At 47.0% G+C, this 24,778-nt stretch overlaps 1 protein-coding gene across 3 annotated transcripts in view; it reads left to right on the forward strand.

Annotated features, from left to right (window-relative positions):
* The window catches only part of LOC109772635 (ATP-dependent DNA helicase SRS2-like protein At4g25120), a 30,467-nt gene extending 8,293 nt beyond the window's left edge, over nucleotides 1-22,174 (forward strand). Inside the window, exons 8-32 of one of the 3 annotated variants that reach the window (XR_002235146.4) lie at nucleotides 2,811-2,867; nucleotides 2,952-3,057; nucleotides 3,132-3,265; nucleotides 3,387-3,461; nucleotides 3,559-3,684; nucleotides 3,765-3,893; nucleotides 3,969-4,052; nucleotides 4,570-4,683; nucleotides 4,782-4,882; nucleotides 5,201-5,267; nucleotides 5,984-6,034; nucleotides 7,052-7,129; nucleotides 15,342-15,545; nucleotides 15,646-15,684; nucleotides 16,253-16,324; nucleotides 16,394-16,480; nucleotides 16,554-16,610; nucleotides 16,840-17,003; nucleotides 17,214-17,307; nucleotides 17,857-17,907; nucleotides 18,086-18,148; nucleotides 18,231-18,290; nucleotides 18,407-18,469; nucleotides 18,557-18,736; nucleotides 21,268-22,174. Coding sequence is in view for 1 of the 3 variants with exons in the window: in XM_020331343.4 (XP_020186932.1) it covers nucleotides 2,811-2,867; nucleotides 2,952-3,057; nucleotides 3,132-3,265; nucleotides 3,387-3,461; nucleotides 3,559-3,684; nucleotides 3,765-3,893; nucleotides 3,969-4,052; nucleotides 4,570-4,683; nucleotides 4,782-4,882; nucleotides 5,201-5,267; nucleotides 5,984-6,034; nucleotides 7,052-7,129; nucleotides 15,342-15,545; nucleotides 15,646-15,684; nucleotides 16,253-16,324; nucleotides 16,394-16,480; nucleotides 16,554-16,610; nucleotides 16,840-17,003; nucleotides 17,214-17,307; nucleotides 17,857-17,907; nucleotides 18,086-18,148; nucleotides 18,231-18,290; nucleotides 18,407-18,469; nucleotides 18,557-18,646 (2,166 nt within the window). In the remaining 2 variants the exon portion in view is untranslated. Of the gene's footprint in view, nucleotides 1-2,810; nucleotides 2,868-2,951; nucleotides 3,058-3,131; nucleotides 3,266-3,386; nucleotides 3,462-3,558; nucleotides 3,685-3,764; nucleotides 3,894-3,968; nucleotides 4,053-4,569; nucleotides 4,684-4,781; nucleotides 4,883-5,200; nucleotides 5,268-5,983; nucleotides 6,035-7,051; nucleotides 7,130-15,341; nucleotides 15,546-15,645; nucleotides 15,685-16,252; nucleotides 16,325-16,393; nucleotides 16,481-16,553; nucleotides 16,611-16,839; nucleotides 17,004-17,213; nucleotides 17,308-17,856; nucleotides 17,908-18,085; nucleotides 18,149-18,230; nucleotides 18,291-18,406; nucleotides 18,470-18,556; nucleotides 18,963-21,267 lie in introns of those variants that run through there. The other 2 variants (XR_005767786.3, XM_020331343.4) reach the window with 2 other exon arrangements.
* Nucleotides 22,175-24,778: the final 2,604 nt, after the last annotated feature.

Here is a 24,778-nt window from a genome sequence, read left to right on the forward strand (position 1 = left end):
CAGGTACAGAGCTCAGTGCACATCCCATGAAGGGGGGAGGACTACTCTAAGGCCTGGAGCTCCGGCCTTAGCCCAGGAGTCGGCTTCCTCCTTGATCCGGTTGACGAACGTGTCGAGGGAGGGCGTCGCATTGTCGAAGACGCAGCTGTTTCTATGTTTCCATAGTAGCCATGGAACTAGGAGCGCTATGGATTGCAGGGCCTTGCGTTGTGCTTGCGGCGTGTCGTCCTTGGCGTGTTGCCACCAATCCATGAGGGTGGGCTCCTGGTTGGGGATCGGCGCTGGTATGCGAAGCCAGGCGAGGGTCTCGTGCCATGCCTGCCTGGAGAAGGGGCAGTCAAGCATGAGGTGCCTGATCGTTTCTGGCGCCTGATCGCACAGGAGGCAGCGTGGATGGTGCTGCAGACCGTGGCGAGCCAGACGGTCGGCCGTCCAGCAGCGATCCAGGTTAGCAAGCCAATGGAAAAACTTGACCCGAGGTGGAGCCCAAGCCTTCCAAATCAGCTTCCAGGAGTAGGATTGGGATGAGCCTTGGAAGGTAGCCAAGTAGCAAGACTGCGCCGAATAGATGCCGCTCGTTGTCCACTTCGAAATCAGCTGGTCAGGGGCGTCGGTGAGTGTGACCTGCTGCACGAGTTGCCAAAGCTGCAAATACTGGCCAATCTCGTGTAGGCCGAGGACACCCTGTATATCTCGGGCCCAAGCATTGCCGTTCAGTCCTTCGGCCACCGTTCTAGTCTTGCGCCGCCGCTTGGGGATGCAGTTGTAGAGCATGGGCATGAGCTCGCCGGCCGAGCGGCCGTTGAGCCATCGATCCTCCCAGAACAGGGCTTCCGTGCCGTTCCCAATGACCATGTAGGTGGAGGCAAAGAACAGGGTGCGCTCGTGGCAGGAGAATTGAAGATCCAGCCCCTGCCAGGCGCGACCGTCTTCTGTGCGTGAGAGCCATAGCCACCATAGTCTCAGTGCAAGCCCGGTTCGTTCGAGGTCGTGAACCCCGAGGCCACCAAGCGCGAGGGGGCGGGAGACAAGGCGCCAATTGACATGGCAGTGCCCGCCGTTGGCGTCGGCACGCCCAGCCCATAGGAATCCTCGTTGAATCTTCTCGAGCTGCCGCAAGGTTTTCTTCGGAGGAGCAAAAGCGAGCAGCTGGTGCACCGGAATGGCACTGAGAACAGACTTGACGAGAGCAAGCCTGCCGGCTCTGTTCATGAGCCAGGCTTTCCAGGTGGGTAAGCGTCTGGCGACCTTGTCGACGAGGGGCTGCAGCTGGCCAGCTGAAGGACGGCGCGTCGTCAGGGGGATGCCAAGGTAAGTGACTGGGAGCGCGGCGGTCGAACAGCCCAAGCCGGTGATCATCTCGGGGGCGCCCTGTTCCCCATGCAGGACCGTGGCCGAGCTCTTGGCGTAGTTCACTTTGAGGCCGGACGCTCTGCCAAACAGGTTGAGTATTTCCTTGACAGCAGCAATGTCACTCGTCGTGGCATGGTAGAAGAGCATGACGTCGTCGGCATACAAGGATATAGCCGATATTGGTCTCCGCGGATGTAGCGGCTGAAGAATGCCCGTGTCGTGCGCGCGTCGAAACAGCCGGCCGAGTGTGTCGACCGCGAGCACGAACAATTGCGGGGACAGAGAGTCGCCCTGCCGCAACCCTTCCTTGTGCCATATCGGTGGGCCTGGCACGCCGTTCAGCAGGACCCGGGTGCTCGCAGAGGACAGGAGGATGGCAATCCATTTGAGGAAGCGATGGCCGAACCCAAATTGGCGTAGGACCTCAAAGAGGAACGGCCAGGAGATGGAGTCGAAGGCGCGCGTGAGGTCGAGCTTGAGCATCACCCTTGGGGCCCCAAGCTGGCTCAATAGCTTCAGCGATTGCCGGACAAGCACGAAGTTGTCGTGTAGGCTCCGTCTGAGGATGAATGCATTTTGATTGCGGCTGATCAATTAGGACACAACAACAAACGTCTTATTAATAATTTTGACAATTATGAGATCCCAAAAATGATGTGAAAACTCTAGGTAACTATAATACTGCTTGAAGCCTTGAAGGTGCCTCACAAAACCATAGGTGTGACCACATGCTAAATCTGGATCACATTTAGCCTAGTTGTGAATGGATATGTCCATAGTTAAAAAAGGCACACCTAGGCAGGCGCTTAAGTGCGCGTAGGCTCTAGGTGATAGCAAAACGCCTAGCGCTTAATCTGCGCATAAGCATGCGCCTTGGTCAGAAAAGTGCAAGGCAGTGGCCATAAGCATAAGCATAAGCATGCACTTTCTAACTGTCTTAAGTGCGCCTAGGCTCTAGGTGATAGCAAAACGCCTAGCGCTTTTTGAACTATGGGTATGTCTCACGTCACGGGTAGTCACGGGCTCATGACTACGGATTTTGTTTGTCCAAAGCATTTTGGTTCACACAATTCTTGAGCTTACTACTAGAGTCTCTATCACATTTGTACTAGATCCAAACTGTGAGCGAGTCAGTAATATGAAGAAGTCTTTCTGGAAAATAATCATGTATCCATAGCGCTTTTTGAACTATGGGTATGTCTCACTTCACGGGTAGTCATGGGCGCTACGGATTTTGTTTGTCCAAAGCATTTTGGTTCACACAATTCTTGAGCTTACTACTAGAGTCTATCACATTTGTACTAGATCCAAACTGTGAGCGAGTCAGTAATATGAAGAAGTCTTTCTGGAAAATAATCATGTATCCATAGTGTAGGAGGTTGTGTTACTAAGCAGATCTTCTTGTGTAGTTGGGTTTTATTGTTACCATTTACCAAATGTTGCATCTTCATTTACAGGCGAAATCTTCAGGACAAGCTCCTGAAGAATATGAAAAGAAGGGCGATTTGACAGGAGTAAGCTCTCTTCTGTGTATAAATCATTGTTATCCACTTTGTTCTATAATCACATTGACCTTTACTTCGTGACATTTTGAGTAGGCTTCGATTCTTCGGCACTATAATGAAATACTAGTGTCTTGTAATGCTCTTGATTATCATGATTTTATCAACTCATCCATAACTCTTCTCACGAAGTTTCCTGAAGGTAGTTTCATTTCTTATCTCACAATATACCTGCTTTGATGAGCTGTTGATAAGATATCTGTCTTGCCTATGCAGTATACAAAGAGTGCCAGAACACATGGCAGGCAATAGTAGTTGATGAGTTTCAGGATACCAGTGCTATGCAATATTTTCTTCTGAAGCTTCTAGCTTCTCACAATCATATAACCATAGTTGGTGATGATGATCAGGTATGCAAATTTGGTCCACTTTATCATCCAAGAATTTTAGAACTTATGGTTTCTAGATGCCCATTGGTGCTTTCAGCTGCCATACATATACTATTTTCAACTTCTTTTTCTCTTGTATCAGTCCATCTTCAGTTTCAATGGTGCGGATGTTTCTGGCTTTGATTCATTCCGTAGAGACTTTCCAAATCATAAAGAGGTAACTGTGACGTCTCTGGGGGCACTTTCTAACTGTCTTAGGTGTTACATTTTCTTCATGATATCTGTTAAGTAGCTTGCCTTGCCGATGACTGCAGATTAGGTTGAACAAGAACTACCGCTCTACACGGGCAATTGTCGAAGCAGCAACAGCTCTTATTCACAACAACACTAAACGGTGTAATCATAAACTTGCTGAGACAGACAACCCTTCTGGAAGTAAGGTATACTCATAGAAGCCCAACTGAACTGCTTCGTTTGTTCTTCCATCCTGTCAGTTGCTTATTGATTTAATATTACTTAGATCACTGTTAAGGAGTGCCATAGCGAAGATTCACAATGTGCATTTGTCATTGACAAAATCATTGAAACTACATCTAGTTCAGCTGAAGGCCGCGACTTTGGTAAAATTGCTGTCCTATATCGAAGACAGGTTGAGAACTTTTGAACCCTGCATTGTAGAAAAGCACATTTGGTCATGCTTGCAGTCTAACTTTCTTATACACAGATAACTGGCAAAGCATTCCAAGTGTCATTCCGCAACAGGAAAATACCCTTTAATGTTCATGGTGTGGCTTTCTACAGGAAAAAGGTAGTTCAATTAGTTTAATCTTGAGACTCATTGCAAAGTAGCAATTTCTCGTTTTTTCTCTTTTCTTCTGTGCGGTTAATTCTACAGTCATTAGTTGCGTAACATTTGGGATCTTGGAAATTTCTTATGGGTTGCAAACGAGCTATTGCTAATTTTTCAATGCCTTTGGAAGGAACCAGTAGGGAAGCACCCTTCTGAAAATATATGTTATAATCATAAGCTATTGTTCGATCTTGATGCTATGAAGCTAACAACATTATTTGTTTTTGTTTACTTATTTTTTTGTAGACATGTGAGTTTGGTCAACGTCAGCCATACCTAGACTGTTCAAGAAATCAATCATGTGAAATCTTTTTTTGTGCATCACCAAATTTTGCATAACTTTGTTCCACTTAATAATAAACGAATGACCATACTTTAGTGCACTCATAATTTACTTGGGAATAATAAGTAAACAACCCTGTAAGTGCTCTCAATTGCCTCATGGCTTAAGTGCTTTACCATGCTATTATTCCAGGCTATCAAAGCTATTATGGCAATACTTAGGACCACATTACCTGGTTGTGATGATGGCCCATGGCGTCAGGCCTTAAAGACCCTTTTGCCTGGTGACAAGGAAGAAAAGAAGAAGGTTCAAGTGTTACCAGACTCTTTCTTTTGCGTGTTATACCTTTTTTTCATTTTTAAAATTTCCATATATTTGATAATTTGTTGCAATTTTATTTGCAGATTATAGATCATGTGGAAAAGATTTCATTGGCTAGAAAGTGTAGCTTCATATCAGCTGCTACTGACATCTTCAGTGCAAAGGTCTCCGGGACCTTCAAAAGGTTGTTTGATTCTCCCTGTTAACTTGCTGTTCTTAGACACTATAAATTCACCGCAAGTATTGTTATTTCAAGCTAATTGAAGACTGTTTATACCATCTTTTACATGGGCACCATTATTGCATATGTACATTAAATGTTTGTAGGACCGATGTTGCTTGTGCTTTGAGCTATACAACTGCCGCTTATTTATAACAGAATTTCCATTTTGTTCTTAGTTTGGAAACTTTGTTTTGTCAGTAAGTTTCCTTATCGTCATGCCATGCTCATGAATCTACTAAATGTTGCTTTATTCAGAGTGTCTCATTTTGTTGGCTGCAGGACCCAGATTACTCAAGGGCGTAAGGTTTTATCGACCTTGTATAGCCTATCAAAATTTGTTGAGAGGGTACTGAACAAAATTTTACTCCCCAGTACTGTACATTTCTTCATAACATAGGATACATCTCAGTTTACGATATATCTGCAATGTTCCACATCTTCAAAATTTTCTGTAAAGAAATAGCTGACCTATAAAAACGTAAACATCTATGGAATGAACATGTGCCATCAATTTCAAGAACTTAGTTCTTTTGCCTGTTTATTTAGTATTTACAGGTAAGGAGGGTTATAACTTCTGCACATCACCCATAACTTAGTAAACTTGCATCGCGTTCTCTGTTGATAGTCAGCAGTGAACAAACTTCTGCACAACATTATTTATAACTACCCCATGTAGAGTGGACAATTATAACTTCTGCACAGCAGTGGTACACTTCAACTGATCTTGTGGTTAGTTTTTCAAGAGCTACATCCTTTTTTAACTGACTGCTAATGCAGCACCACACTAATCAAGGTCACCTCTAAAATAGTAGCCATCTTCTTAATTACAAATATTAACCCTCATCGTAAGTTCATAAGAGGTAGCAACCACTTTTTTTGGGAAAAAACACAAGTCTATGTATCTGAATGTACTATTTCATGAAGGATATCTTTGTATGTGGTGTGCTCTGATAATGGTCTGATTCTTTTCATAGATACATGTTAACATAGACGAAAGCATAACTCACTAAACCTGCAGCAAAGCCTTACTGATAATTGGTTGTCTTCATTTTTGTGTCTCAGGAACAATCAGTTTCAGCTGTCATTTCTTCTGCAGGAAATATGCTACCTCAGGTTCAGTTACTTGTTACAATTGCATCCAAAAAGATTTACTCTCTGTTTTGGTGTTTTATCACCTTTTTACAAGGTTTTAAATAGCTAGCTATAACCGTGCTATAGCTTTTTGAACCCTAGATGCTATCTGCCAGGCATATTCATTATTTTTTACTCCCTCCGTTCCTAAATATAAGTCTTTTTAGAGATTCCACTACGGACTACATACGGAGTAAAATGAGCGAATCTACACTCTAAAACATGTCTATATGCATCCGTATGTAGTTCTTAGTGGAATGTCTAGAAAGACTTATATTTAGGAACGAAGGGAGTATATTCTAGTGTTAAAATCGATGATTGTTTTCACTAGTTTTTTTTGCGACCTCCTGCGAAAACTGCAATTTAAACCTTGTTTTTAAATATGATCTGGGAGCACTGTGAATAGAAAAAGTGCTTTTGAAGCAACAGTGTTACTCCATATCGGTGTGAATTTGTACATGCAGTTGGTACATGACTTTATGTGATCCTATCATCTAATGGAATCGTGAACTCTGTGCTCGCACCTGTTGATCATCTTGAATTCTTCTAGTTTACTGCAGAATTCATGGTATGCAATAACTGGGAGTGGGGGTGGGGGGTTAAATTAGGCACAATTGTAACCTCCTAATCCTGATTCGCAAAAAACCCCCCTCCTAATCCAAGCTTATTCATAGGGGGAAACAGCCAGCTGGAACAGTGTCATGTGCTTTCATTGTAAACATATAACTATAACGTAGGATCTGACATCATTGTTTGCCACGTGTTCTACGATCAGATCATGCTAATTTCCTGTTGTAAATTAAATCTACAGTAGAAAGCTGTGAAATTGATATATGGTTTGGGCACACATTACCTTATCGCACATATGCTTATTACCAAACCGAGGCTGATTTGGTGTGTCTCTAGTCCCTACTGATCCTATAATATCTAAATCAATGCTTTGTGTATATTTCATTCTTTTCATGATGGTTAATTTAATAATTTTCATTTCTTTGGCAGCAATATCTCCTCGAAAAGCGTGCAGTTATTGATAACGATGGTGGTAAATTGTTAAATGAAGACAATGACATCAGATCTGTAAGTTCATACTATGTGTTGATTGTCCTGAGACTTAAATTTTGATGTTGTGCACCGAGATGAAGATCATTCTGAATCATCCTAGCTCTAGCATATATAAGAGCATGCACAAATGGAGATTGAGCAAGATATGCATTTTGTTCCTCATTGAAAATGCCCAAATCAAGTGACGTGCTGCTTTTATTTAAGTCAAAAGCAGCTATTGGTAGACTTGTAACTAATTTTCTGGAAACAAGCTTATTTAAAATAGCTTGTCAAGCATCATGGTTGGATAAAGGGTCCATGATCTCAGTGGTAATGAGTCGCTGCTACCAAAACCGCTGTTACCAAAACTAGGAAATCTGTAATCTAGCCAAGTTTTCCAAAAGCCAAACAATTTGATTACTTGAAACTAGATAGCATCTTACTCAAAGTTATGAATACTCAGTCTAATAGAGTCTCTCTCTCTCTCTCTCTCAATGGGTTTCTCATCACTATTTTGTGTAACTACAATATTCCAGGAAATTCATTAGGATTCCTTTCATTTTGTTCTTAATTTCTGGGCTAATTCACCATACCACGACCCCTTGTCACAATGCCTCGACTATTACCAAACCTGTTACTTTGGTTACTTCTAAAGAATTTGCAATCTGGCACTGTTTGATTATTTTTCGAGAAAACGCAAAGGACCTTTGCTTTTCATTGCATTGAAAAGGTAGAGTTTGGATACAATCCTCCTAGGAGGTCAAGTACAAATGATGCTCAGTGAAACTAGTGCACATCCCAGGTGGACGGCAGGACGACGCGAAGGCCGCGGGCACCAGCTCATGCCCACTGCTGGGCTTCATCCTTGATCCTGGAGACTAGGACGTGAACCATGGGCTGGGCGCCATCGAAGATGCACTCATTGCGTTGCTTCCAGATCATCCACGGCGTCAGGAGGGCAATGGAGTCTAGGCCTTTGCGCATCGGTGTCGGCGTGTTTTGCCTGGCGTGCAGCCACCAGTCCATGAGCGAATCTTCGTGGCTTGGTCCTGTGGTGGTCATCCGTAGCCAGGAGAGGATTTCGTGCCAAGTCTGCCTGGAGAAGGGGCATTCCAGGAGGAGGTGGTGCGTTGTCTGGGGGGCTTGGTCGCATAATGGGCATCGAGGTTGGTGCTGGAGGCCACGCCTAGCCAAGCGATCAGCCGTCCAACATCTGTCCTGGTCTGCCAACCAATGGAAGAACTTCACCCGCGGTGGCGCCCAATTCTTCCAGATGAGCTTCCAAGAGAAGGAAGTTGTGGATCCCGGGAAGGTGGCTAGGTAGCAGGAGCTAGCAGTGTAAGTACCTGAGGCCGTCCATCTCCAAACTAGCTGGTCAGGAGCGTCCGAGAGCGTGATGTGCCCGATCGCCAGCCAGACTTGAAGGTATTGCCCAATCTCATGTATGCCCAGGACCCCGTGTATATCTCTGGCCTAGCTATGTCCCTGCAGTCCTTCAGCGACGGTACGAATTCTGCGTCGGCGCTTGGGGATGCAGTTGTAGAGGGCTGGTGCAATTTCACAAATTGACTGCCCATTGATCCAGCGGTCTTCCCAGAAGTGTGCCGTTGATCCGTTTCTGAGGGTCGTCGCGGTGGATGCAAAGAATAGCGCTTTCTCCTCGGCAGAGAATTGTAAGTCCAGGCCACTCCATGCGCGCTCCTGGTCAGTGCGCGAGAACCATAGCCATCTTAGTCGTAGAGCGAGCCTAGCGCGCTCCAGATCCTGAACTCCCAATCCACCATGTGATATGGGGCGGCAAACGCGGCGCCAGTTGACGTGGCAGTGGCCACCGTTGGCGGCGCCGCGGCCAGCCCACAGGAAGCCGCGCTCGATCTTCTCAATTTGACGAAGTGTCTTCTTCGGCGGCGCGTAGGCGAGAAGTTGATGCACGGGGATGGCGCTCAGTACGGATTTGACCATTGCAAACCGCCCAGTTTTGTTCATCAGGTGGGCCTTCCAAGTGGGGAGTCGGCCGGCAATCCCATCGACTAGAGGTTGCAACTGGGCGGCAGTCCGTTGTCCTATTATGAGGGGGATCCCAAGGTATGTGATCGACAGGTCGACGATGGGGCATCCCAAGTGTGCCAGAGCTGTCGTTGCCTCGTCCGTGTCGCAGTGCAACAGCGAGGCCGAGCTCTTGGCGTAGTTAACCATCAGGCCGGAGGTGCGGCCAAAGAGTGCCAGCACTTCGCGCACGGCGATGATGTCGCTGGGCGAGCAGTGGCAGAAAAGCACGGCGTCGTTCGCATACAAGGATACCGCGGGGATCGAGCGCGTCGGGTGCAGCTGTGCCATGATGCCCATGTCAACGACGCGTTTGATGAGCCTGGCCAAGGTGTCGACGGCGAGCACAAAAAGCTGCGGCGACACAGGATCACCTTGCCGGAGTCCCTTGCGGTGCCAAATAGGCGGGCCCGGCTCTCCGTTCATCAGTACGCGTGTGCTCGCCGAAGATAGGAGGATAGAGATCCACTCCATGAACCTGTTCCCAAAGCCGTATTGGCGTAGGGTCTCCAGGAGGAAGGGCCAAGCCAGGGAGTCGAAGGCACGCGTGAGGTCTAGCTTGAGCAAGACTCGTGGGTCACCTAGCTGGTGAAGAAGCCGGGCCGATTGCTTGACTAGAATGAAGTTGTTGTGAAGGCATCTGCCGGCGATGAACGCATTTTGGCTCCGGTAAATAAGGCCATCCAGCTTGGGCGTGAGCCGCAGAGATAGTACTTTGGGGAAGATCTTTGCCACCAAATGAAAAAGGCTTATTGGCCGGTAGTCGTTCGTTGTGCTTGCGTCCGCGCGCTTCGGCAGCATGGTGATCAGTGCCTGGTTAAGATTGCAAAAGCCACGGCCCCTCATCTCGTATAGCTGCTGGAAGGCATCAACAAAGTCTTGGCGTACTATGCTCCAGCAGGCTCGCAAGAATTCTGCGGTGAAGCCGTGCGGCCCGGGCGCCTTGCGCGCAGGTAGCCGTTTGATCGCTTCCCAAATCTCATCGGCGCTAAATGGAGCATCAAGGTCTATTAGGTCAGTGGGCGTGATCAGCTCCGACAAGTCCAGCGTGCACTCGCGGTCGACGGCAGTGCCAAGCAGTGCATCATAATGGGCAAAAGCTGCTTCCGCCATGCGCTCATGATCGGTGATCATTTGGCCATTCACGGTCAGGCCAAAGATTCCGTTCTTCTGTCGTCGATAAGAGCATTGCTGATGGTAGAAAGCCGTACTGGCGTCACCGTCTTTCAGGCTGGCAATCCGCGCACGCTGCCGAGCAAATGTGCGTTCCATAGAGGCAAAGCCAAGATAGGCGATCTTGAGCTGTTTGCGGAGCCAGTCTTCATGTGGTGTCAACTGTCGGTCTTCCTGAGCTTTGTCGAAACGCGATATCAGTTGGCGCGAGATTGCCATCTTCTACTTAATGTGCCTGACAGATCGGCAGCTCCAACTAGTTAGTTGTTGTGCCATAGCTTGAAAACGGAGCATCAGCCGACGGAGGGGTCGGCGTCGTGCACAGATCTCCAACCCATGTCCACCGTGGCGTGGAAGCCGTCCATGCGCAGCCACATGTCCTCGAAGTGGAACCGTCGATGTGCAATCGGACCGGGGCGTAGTCCAGGAACAATGGGCTGTGGACTGAGATGACCGATGCGAGGCATCGGAGGCTGCAGGCAGCATGGGCTTCCTCCCAGTCAGAAGTGCAGAGCACCCTGTCAAGGTGCACGAGGGTGGGGGACTGCTCGTTCGACCAGGTATACCGGCGACCATTGAGATAGACCTCCTTCAACGCGAGATCGCTGATCAGCCGCCTAAATCTGCCCATCATGCGTCTATGCAGGTTGCCATTGTTTTTGTCTTCGTCGCGGTAGATTAGATTAAAATCTCCGCAAATCATCCAAGGTCCCTGGCAACGTCCCGGATGTCACGCAACTCTTGGAGGAAGGCGATTTTTTCCGTGTCTTCTTGCGGTCCATAAACCATCGTCATTCACCATGGGGTATTAGAGGTTGTGGAAACATTGGCGGTGATCGCGTTCACGGAGAACTCCGGGTCCGTGATATTCACGGCCCTGCTCTTCCAGGCGAGGAGGATGCCGCCTCGCGTGCCGATCGCTGGTAGGTAGACGTAGTCGTCAAACTCTGAACCTAGCGTGTCCAGGATCACCGAGGAGCAAATCAGGGCCATTTTTGTCTCCTGGAGACAGACAATGGCCGCATAAGTGGATGCCAGCAGGGAACGAACAGCGAATCTCCGGGCGCGGGAGTTCAGGCCGTGTACATTCCAAATAACAATCTTAAGGCCGTGATCCATAAGCAACATGATCGACGGTAGAAAGATTGCAAAATGACAAGGCTAAGTCTCGCCAGCAGCGACAGTGCGCGCGGAGACGACCTTGGTCACATCGACGGGGAGCTCGCGGTCAACAAGTGCAGCGATGGCCGAGATAACGGCAAGCGGGATGGGCGCGGCAAAGATGCCATCGTACGTCCTCATCTCCGATACAGTAATCCGCTGGTCGGTGCCCACGATCCCCAGGGTACGCAGGATCTGAACATGTGCCCGCCGTTCAGCAGTCAGTGGCACCGTCGTGGGCGAACAGGCTGCGGTGGCTGAGCGTCCTCGGCGAGGGTTGAAGTTCAGAGTTCGTCGTGGCCTTTTCCCGGATGCAGGCAGCGTGGCTCTGATTTGCTTCGTTGCAGCAGCAAGGAAGTCGCCCAATGTCCATGCTCTGTCAGTGGTACGGGACGTGGAGCGGCGAAGGGTTGCTGGCGGGGAGGCAAACCTGCCAGCAGTTGCAAGTAGGGAGGCGCGGTTGGGCGTCGTCGCCAGTGCGTCCCTGCTAGGCTCAGCCATGGGAGGGGTGGGCCTTGGCGATGGCGCAGTACGGTCCGGGGTGGACATGGGTGTCGTGGGCCGCTGCAGGATCAGGATGGGCTGCGAGGGTAGCGGTCGTGGCCCATCTTCGGAGATCAGCTGGGGGCTGGTGGTTGTGGTCTCGGGGTGGGGCAGATTTGAAGTTTGCGCGTCGATGGCAACCGTAGTGGTCGCAGCCGCGGAGGACCGGTCAGCAGAAGCCTCCAAACCCATGCCAGGCGCTGACGGTTGGGTATCGCCCCTTTGTCCCGACAGGATATCGTCCTTGTCTGGGGGAGGGGGCCCAGGCGGCTGGGAGTCTGGCACTTCGCTAACAGAGGCAAAAGCGTCCAGATCCCGAGGAGGGTTGTGGTTGGCCATGCCAGGGCTGCGTCCCACAGAAGCGGTCTCACGCGCGCCAGGCGACGCGGAGCCCAAGCCACGGGGTGGTTCTGTCGCCATGTCCGCCAATGCGGTGTCGCCAGCGCGCGCAACCAACAGAGGAGGAGACCCATCCGGCCCCACGTCTGCAGCGGATGCAGCTTTGGCGGCAGGGCCCCCCCTCCAAAGGCATGCTTTCTCTCCTTAACGCTTTTCCTTTTCTGGCCCGATGATGAGGTCGGCGCGCCCCACGCATGCCAGGCTAGGGCAGCATCTCCTTTTCCTGGCGGCGTACGGGCGGTGGCGCTCCCACCCAGGAGGAGGCCATGGAAACCCCGTCGGCCCGGGCAGGGTGGCGTTCAGCATGCCAGCCAAGGCAGTCCACTGCCATGCCATCTGCGCGTCCCGAGGCATGAGCGTCGTAGCGGCGGCGCTTGCGGTCACGGCGTCGCTGGCGGCCAGGGTCTGGACCGGGCCCAGGGCCGGGAGCATGGCTAGGGTCCGCGCCGTCGTAGCCGTCTTCGTCGTGGGTTGCGCCATGAGCATCCGGGGCCTGAGCGCGGTCAACCTCAGTACACACGACGGCGATGGAGATGGGGTATGTGAGTGTGCGCACTGTCGGAGCGGCGGAATTGGAGCAGGCCGGGATTTGCTCGACTATTTCGAGCATGGCGGCGCGCCGGATGCCGGCGGCGTCGTGGGTGCGTCCAGCGAGCCGAAACGTGCCGAGGTCGGCGCGGGAGCGTGTCTGCGGATGAAGGCGCTCGACCCAGACGCTCCGCCCCAATATGTGCTTCGCAGTCGACAAGTGCTAGGCTTGGGCAGGGATGCCGCGGAGCTCCAGCTCAACACAGTATTCGAACCCACCGCAGCCGGCATGAGCTAGCTTGCACCACAGGCGGAGCGACAGGGCAAAATGTGGGCAGCTGATCAAGTGGTCACCACGCATGCGATCCATGGACGTTCTGGAGCCGAAAATGATGAGGAAGTCCTCAGGACGGTGCGTGTGGACGGTGAAGTCGCCTTCCTCGAACTTGAAGGTGCAGCAGAGCAGCTCAGAGACGTTGCCGGCCGTCACCTGAGGCCTGTTGCCAGTGATGGTGGCAACCATCGCGCGTGAGAGCACCGCCTTGGCCTCGTCCATCTCGACGGAGCGTGCAAGAGTGACCCGCGCTGGCTCAGCAGCGGGAGTCGTGGCCGGAGATGAGGCAGCGCCTGCAACGGATGTCGTTGGTGCAGTCGCGAACCCGGTGACGGTGGTCAAGACAGCGGAAGCAGAGTCCAGCCACCTCCTCCGGCGACGGGCTGCGCTGCCGCGACATAGCAGGGCTAGGCGCCCCGGAGCAGAGGCGGTTCCTGCGGCGTGGCTGCTGGGGGGGCTGGTGGGGGCCGGCCCGCCGATGGAAATCAGCGCAGCCGCGGGAGTCGTGGCCGGAGATGAGGCAGCGCCTGCAACGGATGTCGTTGGTGCAGTCGCGAACCCGGTGACGGTGGTCAAGACAGCGGAAGCAGAGTCCAGCCACCTCCTCCGGCGACGGGCTGCGCTGCCGCGACATAGCGGGGCTAGGCGCCCGGGAGCAGAGGCGGTTCCTGCGGCGTGGCTGCTGGTACCCGTCGGCATCGACCACGGCACCGCCCGAGATGCGGTGCACCTCGGAGCGTGGGCCGAGGCAGGTAGCCGCGCGCGCGGGCACGGCAGCAGGGCCAGGCGGCGCAGGGGGGGGGGGGGGGGGGGGGGCGGTCCGGGGCGCCGGCGGCGTGCGGGCCACCTCACTGTAGGAGTGCGCGGAAGACTCCCCCTCTGAGTCGAACCAGCGTCCATCACCTGAGGAGACGCGGTCGCCGGAGTGGGAGCGGGCGTCGGAGGCGGCCATGAGGGGTGGGGAGGGGCTTGGGAGTAGGGCCACCGGCAGGGAGTCGACGGCGGCGAGGCTGGTGGGGGGCGGGCTCAGGCTAGGCTAGTGGCGAGAAGGGAGCGGAGCGGAGCCATCTTCGCACTGTTTGATTATTAGGTAAGTGGAAATGCAGTCCGCTAGGGCCCATAGAGGTGGTGATCCTCCCTGTCTGTGGTCTCCTCCTCCTAAAGCTAACCCTCATTTAGGCAGTGACAGGGTGTTAGAACTGCTGTTGGAGCAAGTTTTGGCCTTTTAGAAACAGGACAGCTCTTATAGTGTTTTCTTTTCATGTACTCTATCTTGTAAGCCCAGACACATAAAAAACTAAAAAGTGAGCCTGAGCTCATATAATATTAGCGGGGTAAAGCGTTTCAGTTTCTTTTGAGTAAATTCACAGAAAGACATGTTAGAGAACTACAGTCTACGATTAATAGCAAATCTGTGCAAAAGAAAAAATGTGCAAATAAAGCTGCTATTTTCTCCCTTGATCCTTGTCTTCCTGCACAAACATTTGGAAGTGCACTTGGCACTAAACATGTACTCCCTCCTTTTCAGTTTATAAGGCATATCTAGTTTGTCTTAAGTCAAACCCTAGTAAGTTTGATCAAGTTTATAGAAAAATAGCAACATTTACAATACTGAATCAATAGTAGTAGATTCATCATGAAATGTGTTTCCGTCGTGTATTATTTGGTATTATATATGTTGAGTGTTGACACTATTTTTTATTAACTTGGTCAAACATAAAGGGTTTGACTTAAGATAAAATAGATATGCCTTATAAACTGAAAGGAGGGAGTATATGTGTTTTGTTCAATTGCAAACACACTTTTGTAGTTTTATAAGGGTGTAGGTAACCCGTTGCCTAAACGCTGCACCCAGAGTCCCATACCCAGCTGCGCTATACCAAGTGTAGATATGCATATAGGTCCATCAGCGTAGGTTGGCCCGTTTTATCTCTTTGTATCTGTACTTAATTCCTTATTTAGTATATTGATTGTTCGATAGACATATTATATTATTGCTAATGATTTGTCTTAACTCTCATTCCTCATATACAAAGGTGACATTGACATTGTATCAATTTGCAGGTACTTCAGTTTTTAATGGATGATGTGTCTGACTTCTTGTCAACACACTTTTCTAGTTCAGGGGATGCAAACCAGACTGAGGAGAAAGGCTGCACTGCTACACTTAAAGCCTTCATTGATTACATTTCTTTGAGGGAAACAGAAAATTTTCGATCCCGAAAGGAGGAAAATAAGAACTCCATCACATTAACAACTATTCATCAGGTTCTGTCTTTTCTATCCAAATCACAAATAATGTCGTCTATTGTGGCATTTGGTAGTTGTGTGATACAATTAATGTGATGATTTCCCCTTTCGTTTGCAGTCAAAAGGTTTAGAGTGGGATGTTGTGTTCATCGTGCAGGTATTTTCTGCAATCTTTAGAAAGCGGTTACATAAAACCACAAATACATCTTTCATGGCATGTAAGTCACATACTCATGTGTATATGGCAAATATCATGCAAGTGCTAACTGAAATGATGTTAGTATTTTTGTAGGAAGTTTAGGCTGTAACCCAACATTTGATTTCTTGATCATAATTTCCAACCTTTCTGCTAAGTTGAGTGCTCTCAACGCATGCCAAATCCTATCCAATAATTGAGTGCTTGTCGTTACTGTATTGTCATGAGATATGCCAATGTCATCAATCATTATTTGTTGAAACTTTTGCTGGTTTTATGGCGAACAAGAGCAATTTTGTCGAAAGGATATTGGCAATGCCCTAAGATATCAGCTTCGGCATAACACAGAAAGTTTTTTTTTCTTGTGAAACTTCCCTCCTTACATGTTTCTCTTTTCTGTAGACCACTGATGAATCTTAATACCGCGCTTCGATAGTCTTTTTCTTGTTTCTGTTTAATATATGCTAATCAGTAATTCTATTAAGTTTTTCAAGTCGACATTTTCGTGCTAATCCTTGCATTTGTTCAGGCAAATGATTCAGAGATCCCCTTACTGCATGAGTACAATGGCACTGTGAAAGAAGCTGGATGCACATTGGAGGTTTGTTCAATACCTATTATTTGTTCCTCATATGTTCCTTTGTGTCCATCAACTTGGCTATAATTACAGGAGGAGAGGAGGCTATTCTATGTTGCAATGACACGAGCTCGGAAGAAATTGTACATCTTGCATGTCACAGTTGACTCTCATCGCCAGGTAGCTGATGTTTATCTTTTATCCTTATCTTCATACTCCATCTAGCTTTCTCTGACAAACTATTGGTTTCTAGCTGCTACCACCTTCACGTTTCCTTAGAGAGATTCCAGGTCACCTTCTCGACATACAGGTGAGCAGTAGTGTCAGACCATTTTTGACCTATTTTATCTCTGCCTGAAGCTAAAATATTAGCTCCATCCCCTATTGATCTGTGTTCAATCATATAATCTGCTAGAGCCACATAAAATCATTATTATTAGTCCTGCTCAGTTATTTCATAGGCAGTCATATTATATACCCCATTCATTATGTGAGTGGAATTTTAGCATTATTGTTTCTCTTGTTTTGATAACTTGTAGGGTGAGGGGGCTGCAACGAAATATCACGAGCAGCCTTCTGGAGACATTTCATTTGATCACGCTGAAGGAGAGACATCAACTGAAAAGCCTATTGTAAATCAGAACGAAACTTCACCTTACCCTGAACTGATGCAGTCATGCCTTGCTAATGATTTCTTGAAGAGGTAAAACTTGTATTTCGATTCTCCGTTTCCTGTTTAGTTTATTTTCTTTTTTGTTTCTAATAATAATAGTGAATGCTATGTTATTTTTTCTGCACAGTTTCTGTAGTATTTTCTATTAGCAAACATACTAATATATCTGCAACATACTTTGCTATGCTACTGCATATTTGCTTAATTTTGTTTCCTTCTTTGAATTCATTGTTTGTACAGGTTCGAAATTGATGATAGAGCAGTAGTCTCACATATATTTCATCATTGGGCGAAGAGGCAGGCATTTCAAATTCCAAAGAGACTGCTTGATAAGGTACTGAGTTCTTAAGTACATAAGAAAGGTGTCACATCACATGCCAATTGTCGGGAAAGTTATATTTCCTAGAAGCAGTGACGGCATCTGCATATATCATTTTGTTTATTTTTTTAGAAGGAAAATATAACGCACACAGTTAATACGCTGGTGTTCTGGGGGAACTGAATGAAGTTAGTGTTGTCAGCAGGCCGAATTGATGTTATATCTTTTCATATGACAGTTTTGCTACTCCCTCCGTTCCTTTATGAGGTGTATTCGTCTTTCCAAAAGCCAAACGAGTGCAAGTTTGACCGAGTTTATAGAAAAATATGTCAACATTCACAATACGGAATTTATATCATTTGATCCATCATAAAAAGTAGTTACATATTTTATCTATTAGGTATTGCAGATGTTGTTATTTTATTCTATAATCTTGGTCAAACATTCAAATGGTTGACTTGTACGGAAACCAATACACCTTATATTCTGGAATGGAGGGAGTATTTGAGAATGGTGACATGCTCATTCTGAACCTTATCATTGGCACTATCTTTATCCTTTCAGATCAAATTTGTGATTGATGAACGCCTGCGCGGTAAAGGATATAAGCGCAAGGTGACTTCACCCTTCTCTCCTTCCATCTCGCAGCTCCATCATCCGGTCATTATTTTCATGTTGGTTGGATCATCACCTATAGTTGTGCTACATAATTAATCAATGATATTTGCTTTTTACATGCTCTTTTTAACGAGAGCTTTTACCCTGAGAAGTTGACCTGCAAGTTCCTCTCCAGGATGTCTTGTGCAAGCTGAAGTCATTGTTAAGCGACGATGAAGCGCTTGGTTATGCAGAATATGTGAGTTAAGTCACTGTTTGGTTTATTAGCAGCAAGCTCTTTGTTTTCTTTGGTAAATTCTTAACTAAATGCTGCGACTTAGGTTATCAAGTGGGAACAAATTCCTATTGACAAGCGAAGCCATTTGATGAGAGAGAGACAGGCAAGTCCTAAATCATTCTCTGTTGCAAACAAGTGGGATTTTCTTTTTATACAAGCAAGGCTTGTTATGTTAACTTTCACATTGAGAAGATCCTTACTTTGATGGTTCTCTTTCAGGAACATTTCCAGAAGCAGAGGATAGAGAACTCCATGGGTTCCTCGGAGCCTACACCTAAGCAGGTCAGTCAGATACATACACTACCTGCCTTTGGCTATTGTCTAGTTGGTGTACCATGTTGATCTTAAGGAGCGACATCCTCTGTGCAGATATCCTACCTCCGGAGCCTGGGGTGCACCATAACACCCACGTCTCGTCTCCACGCGTCCAATCTTATTGAGAAGTATAAATCGCTGTGACCCGTTCTGACGAGTTGAAGTCGCAGAGGAAGCCAATGGATAAACTAGCAGGCTCAGCATTTCCAGGTTACTGAGCTGTGATTGGCTAAGGTAAGTTAAGCATTCGTGCAGCCGGCACATCAGGGTAAAATAATGAAAAATATCAATGATAGATGATCGGATAAACTAGATGATACAGTACTTGGTAGCTCATGTACATATGTGAAGTGCAGGAAATGTTGTGAATCGATTGTGCACATCAGGGTATGCAAGTGGTCGGAACTAGTGTATATAATCTCTAACTGTTTCCTGCCCAAGCATTTGGTTGTGGATTATACATGCCTTTCTTTCTTACATAAAGAAAACCTCTCCTCTTTATTCCATGGTAAGATTTTTTTTGAAGCCCAAACGGTAGAATAATTGTTCTACGGTATTTTCTATATATTAATAAATAGTAAAGAGAAATATGTACAAGTAAACTATAAAAGAGAAGAAAAGAAAAGAAAGTACAGGCGGAGAAGAGCTATGCAATTCCTGTTTTCTCTAACATGGTTGACCTATTGGAAGGAGTTACTGACAGTGTTCATTCCAGATGCTCACTGATCCAACTTTGCAGACTAGTTAGATACTTTGCTTTAATCCTGTGCGCTAGCTGTTTTAGATCTTCTTTTAGCTTGAACTTCCAACAGTTGATGCTAGGGGCTTCTCTTCTGAAGATTTTACCATTCGTTTGGCCCCAGAAGGCCCAACAACCTTGGATAATTATCTCCATGGCAATGTGTTTTGGAAGCAATCCCTTTAGCAACAAAATCTCATCAACACATGAGATGCCAAGTCTCTTTTGAGGGATGATACTGAGCCAGCAATCTTGCACAAATCCACAATCCTAAAAGAGGTGTCTTGCAGTTTCTTCAGTATCTTCATGGCAAAACACACAATTGAAACTTTCCAGAGCGAAAGATTTTCTTTTGAGTAAGTTTCTAGTATTAACTCGATCATGCAGCAGCGCCAGCCAGAAGAAAAATTTGTGCCTTAGCCTACAGGAGCTCTTCCACAGCCATTTATAACTCTGCTGTTCTTGTTGCTGAGGGCAACGATGGTGATAGAAGAATATTTGCTTTTTTGGCCCTTAGAAGATCAAGAATCTTTCATCTGCTCATTGTGGTGGAGCTGAACCAGCTGCTGTAGTTGAGTGAATTGGTTATAAGCTAGTGTGGAGGTTACATTATTACATTGTTTACAAGAGAGGTTACAATCTGATTTGGAGGATCAAGCATCAGACCAGCAGATTCAACACTTGTAGCCATACCTGCATGCTCATGAGCAACAACATTTGCTTCTTCTCTCGGACTATGCTCAAACAGAGCATGTGGGAATTCCCATGCCAAATGATAGCAGTCGTTGAACTCTGCAGCAGCCACACATAAAGATCGTCCACCATTCCCCATGGTTTCATTTATCTCTATATTATCAGAGTTAACCTCAATTCGGTTAAACCCGATACACATCGTTTCATCATGCACTTCTTTCCTATGCTCCCACCACGAATACCAACTTGTGATGGCAATAGCTTCTGGGAAGTCTCCCAGTCCCAGTATCATATGTTCATTAGCCGGAAGGAGAAGCCGGAACGCAAGCAGATATTCCCCCGCTCTAGTAGTCTCATAAGCTTTTTCTATAATGTCGATGATTCCCAGTTCAGTCCATACTTCTCTCACCTTTGGACATAAGAATAGCAGATCTTTGACATCCTCGACACCCATATCACATGTGGGGCATTGGCAGGAAGCCTTAGCATGACTGTTAGCAAGGGTTATTATGTTGTGAACACAAAATGCGACAGTAAAAAAAGAGGAAAAAAATCTAAAGCCTTACAACAGAATATAGCGAAATGCTCACGCCGATTTTGACCCAAAACAATATTACTAATATTGCTGCAAAATCGTTCATGCATGTCAGTGATCTTCATATTTCGAAGATTACAGAAAATAAGCTGAACCATACAAGCGATGGTCTTATGAAACATACACTCATTATTGAACTTGTAAACCTTGACGGTCTTAGAAAACATAGCTCTTTATTAATCTTGAAAAAACTTTAAGCATGGACTCACCATATTAATGAATAGCTAACTAACAAAATAGTCATAATCCTTGAACCTTAGCCAAGGGAGACTAAATATAAGACCTAGACGAGAACACTGGACTTCGATTCGACTAGCACTCCGACGAACACATGAATTGCATCTCAAAATGCTTCACAAATACCCAAAAATATGTAAGACTCGATATTTCCCTCATTGGATCGAGGAGCTCTGAGCTAGGTTTGCTTCTCACGTGAAGACTAGGGCTTTGCTCTTGGAGATCGAGGGAGAACGATTGTAGCGGTAGAGAGATACAGATACGTAGCATCAACACACGCACTTGTACACCCATACGTAACACAAAGGCAAACCTACGCGCATTTCTTATCTTTTCGGATAGGAAAACACATACATTTTCCTTCAATTTTTGTTTTCGACACCGAAAAGACGGAGAGCTCCTCTACAGTGTTTAAGAGTGTATTTGGTAGCATTCCCACTCTAGTATGGTTGTTCCCCTCTGAGACATACTGAGTACATAGCAACTGATGTTATTTGGCAGCGGTGTATGTGCTGAGACATGAGCTAAGACTCTGTTTGGTACTCAGACTGTGTGATGCGGAGCATCCTACAGACATCACCATGTCAAGAGTCCCTTCGGCAAGTGACACGTGCGACATCTACTTCACATACATAAAGGTGAATCATCTCCTTTACACGTGTTCACTTGACCCTTTCGAGGATGGTATATTACTTGACACTCCTCTCGTGTGCATGCATATGTATTACTGGAGCTTCATCGACAATGACGAGGAGTGCAAGCACAAGTGTACGCCTACACCATCCGCGAAGGAAGCGTGTGAACGGCGTTGGAAGAAAGGAGACGAAGACGGAGCTGTTGCCTGGCATGGAGCCGGACATCCGGATGACCAGCCGGATCATCCGGGCATCAACCGGACGTTCGGGTTACCTCCCGGATCATCCGACTATGGCGACCAAAGGCACTCGAAGGCTTGCCCTGAAGCCGGATCATCCGGAAGATGTCGGGATCATCCGGCCTTGCCTGTGTGCATGACGGGCCACTTGGCCTTGTATCCCCATCTAACTTACCCCTTTTCTCTTAGCAGTATATATAGACCTTCTCCAGCTCATTTGTAGGATAGCTAAGAATATATCTCATATCATAGAGCTTAGCTCATCTATCTCCTCGTGTGCGATTCCTCTTAGGAGAAGATCCACAAGTGGATTCAAGGCCTCCTAGTGAGAAGAACCATCTATGGTTGCCAAGGCCCCTAATGGGAAGATTCCTCCATGGAATTCAAGAGCCATGTTCCTAGAGATTTGGGTGAACTACCCTTGTATCTTTATTTTCCTTGTTGTTCTTGGATCTTGATGCATCCCATGTATTGCTTGTGATTTGAGGAGTACTTGGCGGAATCTTGTCCAATAGAGTGTTTTCCTCTCTCTTTTCTCCACGTTTTCCCCTCATGTTCTTCGTGTTCCTCCTTGAATTCACCTCCAATTCGTGAACATCGGGAAAACTCTCACCGATTAGGGTTTCTGTAGGATCGGAAGTATGTCTAGAGGGGGAGGGGGGGGTGATTAGACTACTTGACCAAATAAAATCTTTCCTTTTCCCAATTTTAGTTGTGGGCAGATTTTAGCAATTAGAACAAGTCAAGCAATCAACCTACACATGCAATTCTAAGAGTATAGCAGCAAACATTGCATATGAAGGTAAAGGGAAGGGTCTGGAGAAGGCAAACACAATGGAGACATGGAGATTTTTGGCGTGGTTCCGATAGGTGGTGCTATTGTACGTCCACGTTGATGAAAACTTCAACCCACGAAGGGTAACGGTTGCGTGAGTCCACGGAGGGCACCACCCACGAAGGGTCCACGAAGAAGCAACCTTGTCTATCCCACCATAGCCATCGTCCATGAAGGACTTGCCTCACTCGGGTAGATCTTTACGGAGTAGGCGATCTCCTTGCCCTTACAAACTTCTTGGTTCAACTCCACATTACGACGGAGGCTCCCAAGCGACACCTAACCAATCTAGGAGACACCACTCTCCAAAACGTAATAGACGGTGTGTTGGTGATGAACTCCTTGCTCTTGTGCTTCAAATGATAGTCTTCCCAACACTCAACTCTCTCTCATAGATTTGGCTATGGTGGAAGAGGGATTTGAGTGGAAAGCAACTTGGGGAAGGCTAGAAATCAAGGTTCAAATGGTAGGAGTGGAATCTCTTGATCTCAACACATGAGTAGGTGGTTCTCTCTCAGAAAATGAATGGTGGAAGTGTAAACACGTTCTGATGGCTCTCTCACAAATGGAGAAGGGAGTGGAGGGGTATATATAGCCTCCACATAAAATCCAACCGTTATACACATTTGAATCATCTCGGTGGCACCAATTAGTTAAACTCGGTGGCACCGATCTATTCAAAAATATGAACATTGGAATCTCGGTGGGACCGACTGGAACAACTCGGTGGGACCGATGTGCTAGGGCTTAGGGCAAACCTCGTCTCGGTGGCATCGATTGCATCAACTCAGTGGGGCCGAAGTGAAGCAATAAGGCAACAAAGAGTTGGCAAGCCATCTCGGTGAGACCGATTGCAATCCTCGGTGAGACCAATAACTGCAACGAGTAACAGAGAGTTGGCAAGGCCATCTCGGTGACACTAGTAGAAAAACTACTTTACGTGAGATACATTAGTCCCGGTTTGTAAACGGACCGACACTAATGTGACCATTAGTGCCGGTTCCGATGGCTAGGCGGGCGGGCATCATTAGTCCCGGTTCATGTTGAACCTCTAGTACCGGTTCGCGCCACGAACCGGGACTAAAGAGGTGGTGACAGGCTGGGGCCCCACCAGTCCCTTTAGTCCCGGTTCGTGGCATGAACCAGTACTAGAAGCTCACCTTTAGTCCCGGTTTGTGTCATGAACTGGGACTAAAGATGTTCCTATATAAACCCTTCGTCCAGCCCGCGATCGAGCTCTCTGTTCTTCCCCTTTCCTCTCCTTTCTGTTCTTCCCTAAAGCTCAATCTCATCCTTCATTTTGCCCAAAATTTGTCAAGATTTGAAGGCCCCCCATCCATCCAAGTGATCACAAAGGTTAGCAACTTTGTCCTTTCATCTCTCATTGCTAGATTAGCTCTTGCAATGCTCTATAAGTATAGTGATTTGTGGGTTTTAGTTTGGGAGTAATTATATGTGGTAGTTTATTTGATTTATATGCAATTTGAGCTCAAATTAACTCTTAGTTTGCATATGTAGGTGTGGTTTACTTAGTGCCTTCCCGTCCCTGTCCTAACCACCGTCGATCGCCCGCACCGTCCTGTCGCCGGCACCACCATGGTGAGCCTCTTGTCTTATCTTTTTTTAATAAAAAATCATGTTTGTGTGATTTAGATACATAGTTATTTGTATAATTTTCTTACCCGTATGTTGTTTGTTATACATAGTGGCATGGTTTTGATATCCATCCCTGTCAGCCCTCGTCCGGTTTATGATTCGGATGTGGTATATTCTCTTTTATAACTATTTGTTGCATTTCGTGTTTATGATAAATTATGCCCATCAAGTTGACATAGATATTTTTATCTAGGAGGTATGTGAACCGGAAATTCCAACCGACCCTCTTGTCGAGAGGTTAAATTTAGTTGAAAAAGAAAACGAGTATTTGAAAGAAAAATTGAAAAGAATTGAAGAAGAGAAGGTGAAACTGGAGTTGTATGTTGCTGATGTCGTCGATGATCACAAGATCAAGATGGAGAAAATGCGCTTGAAGATTAGAAAGATTAGAAAATATGCCATTGATAGTGAGGCTTGGTATCATTATGCCGTTGGATCAATTCTTACCTTAGTTGCGATCTTGATCGCATTTGTTGTTGCATTTAAATGCTTTATCTAGAGAGTGTGTATGTTGTTTTTATGAGAAAAAGTGTGTATGAACTTGTATTAATTTGGTCTTTTCTGTGTTGTGTAATGAAGATGAGCCAGCAATGGATGTACGATGACCGATGCTCTCCCCAGTTCATTAATGGCGTGCATACTTTTCT

Source organism: Aegilops tauschii, chromosome 2, assembly GCF_002575655.3.
Source record: "Aegilops tauschii subsp. strangulata cultivar AL8/78 chromosome 2, Aet v6.0, whole genome shotgun sequence".
NCBI lineage: Eukaryota > Viridiplantae > Streptophyta > Magnoliopsida > Poales > Poaceae > Aegilops > Aegilops tauschii.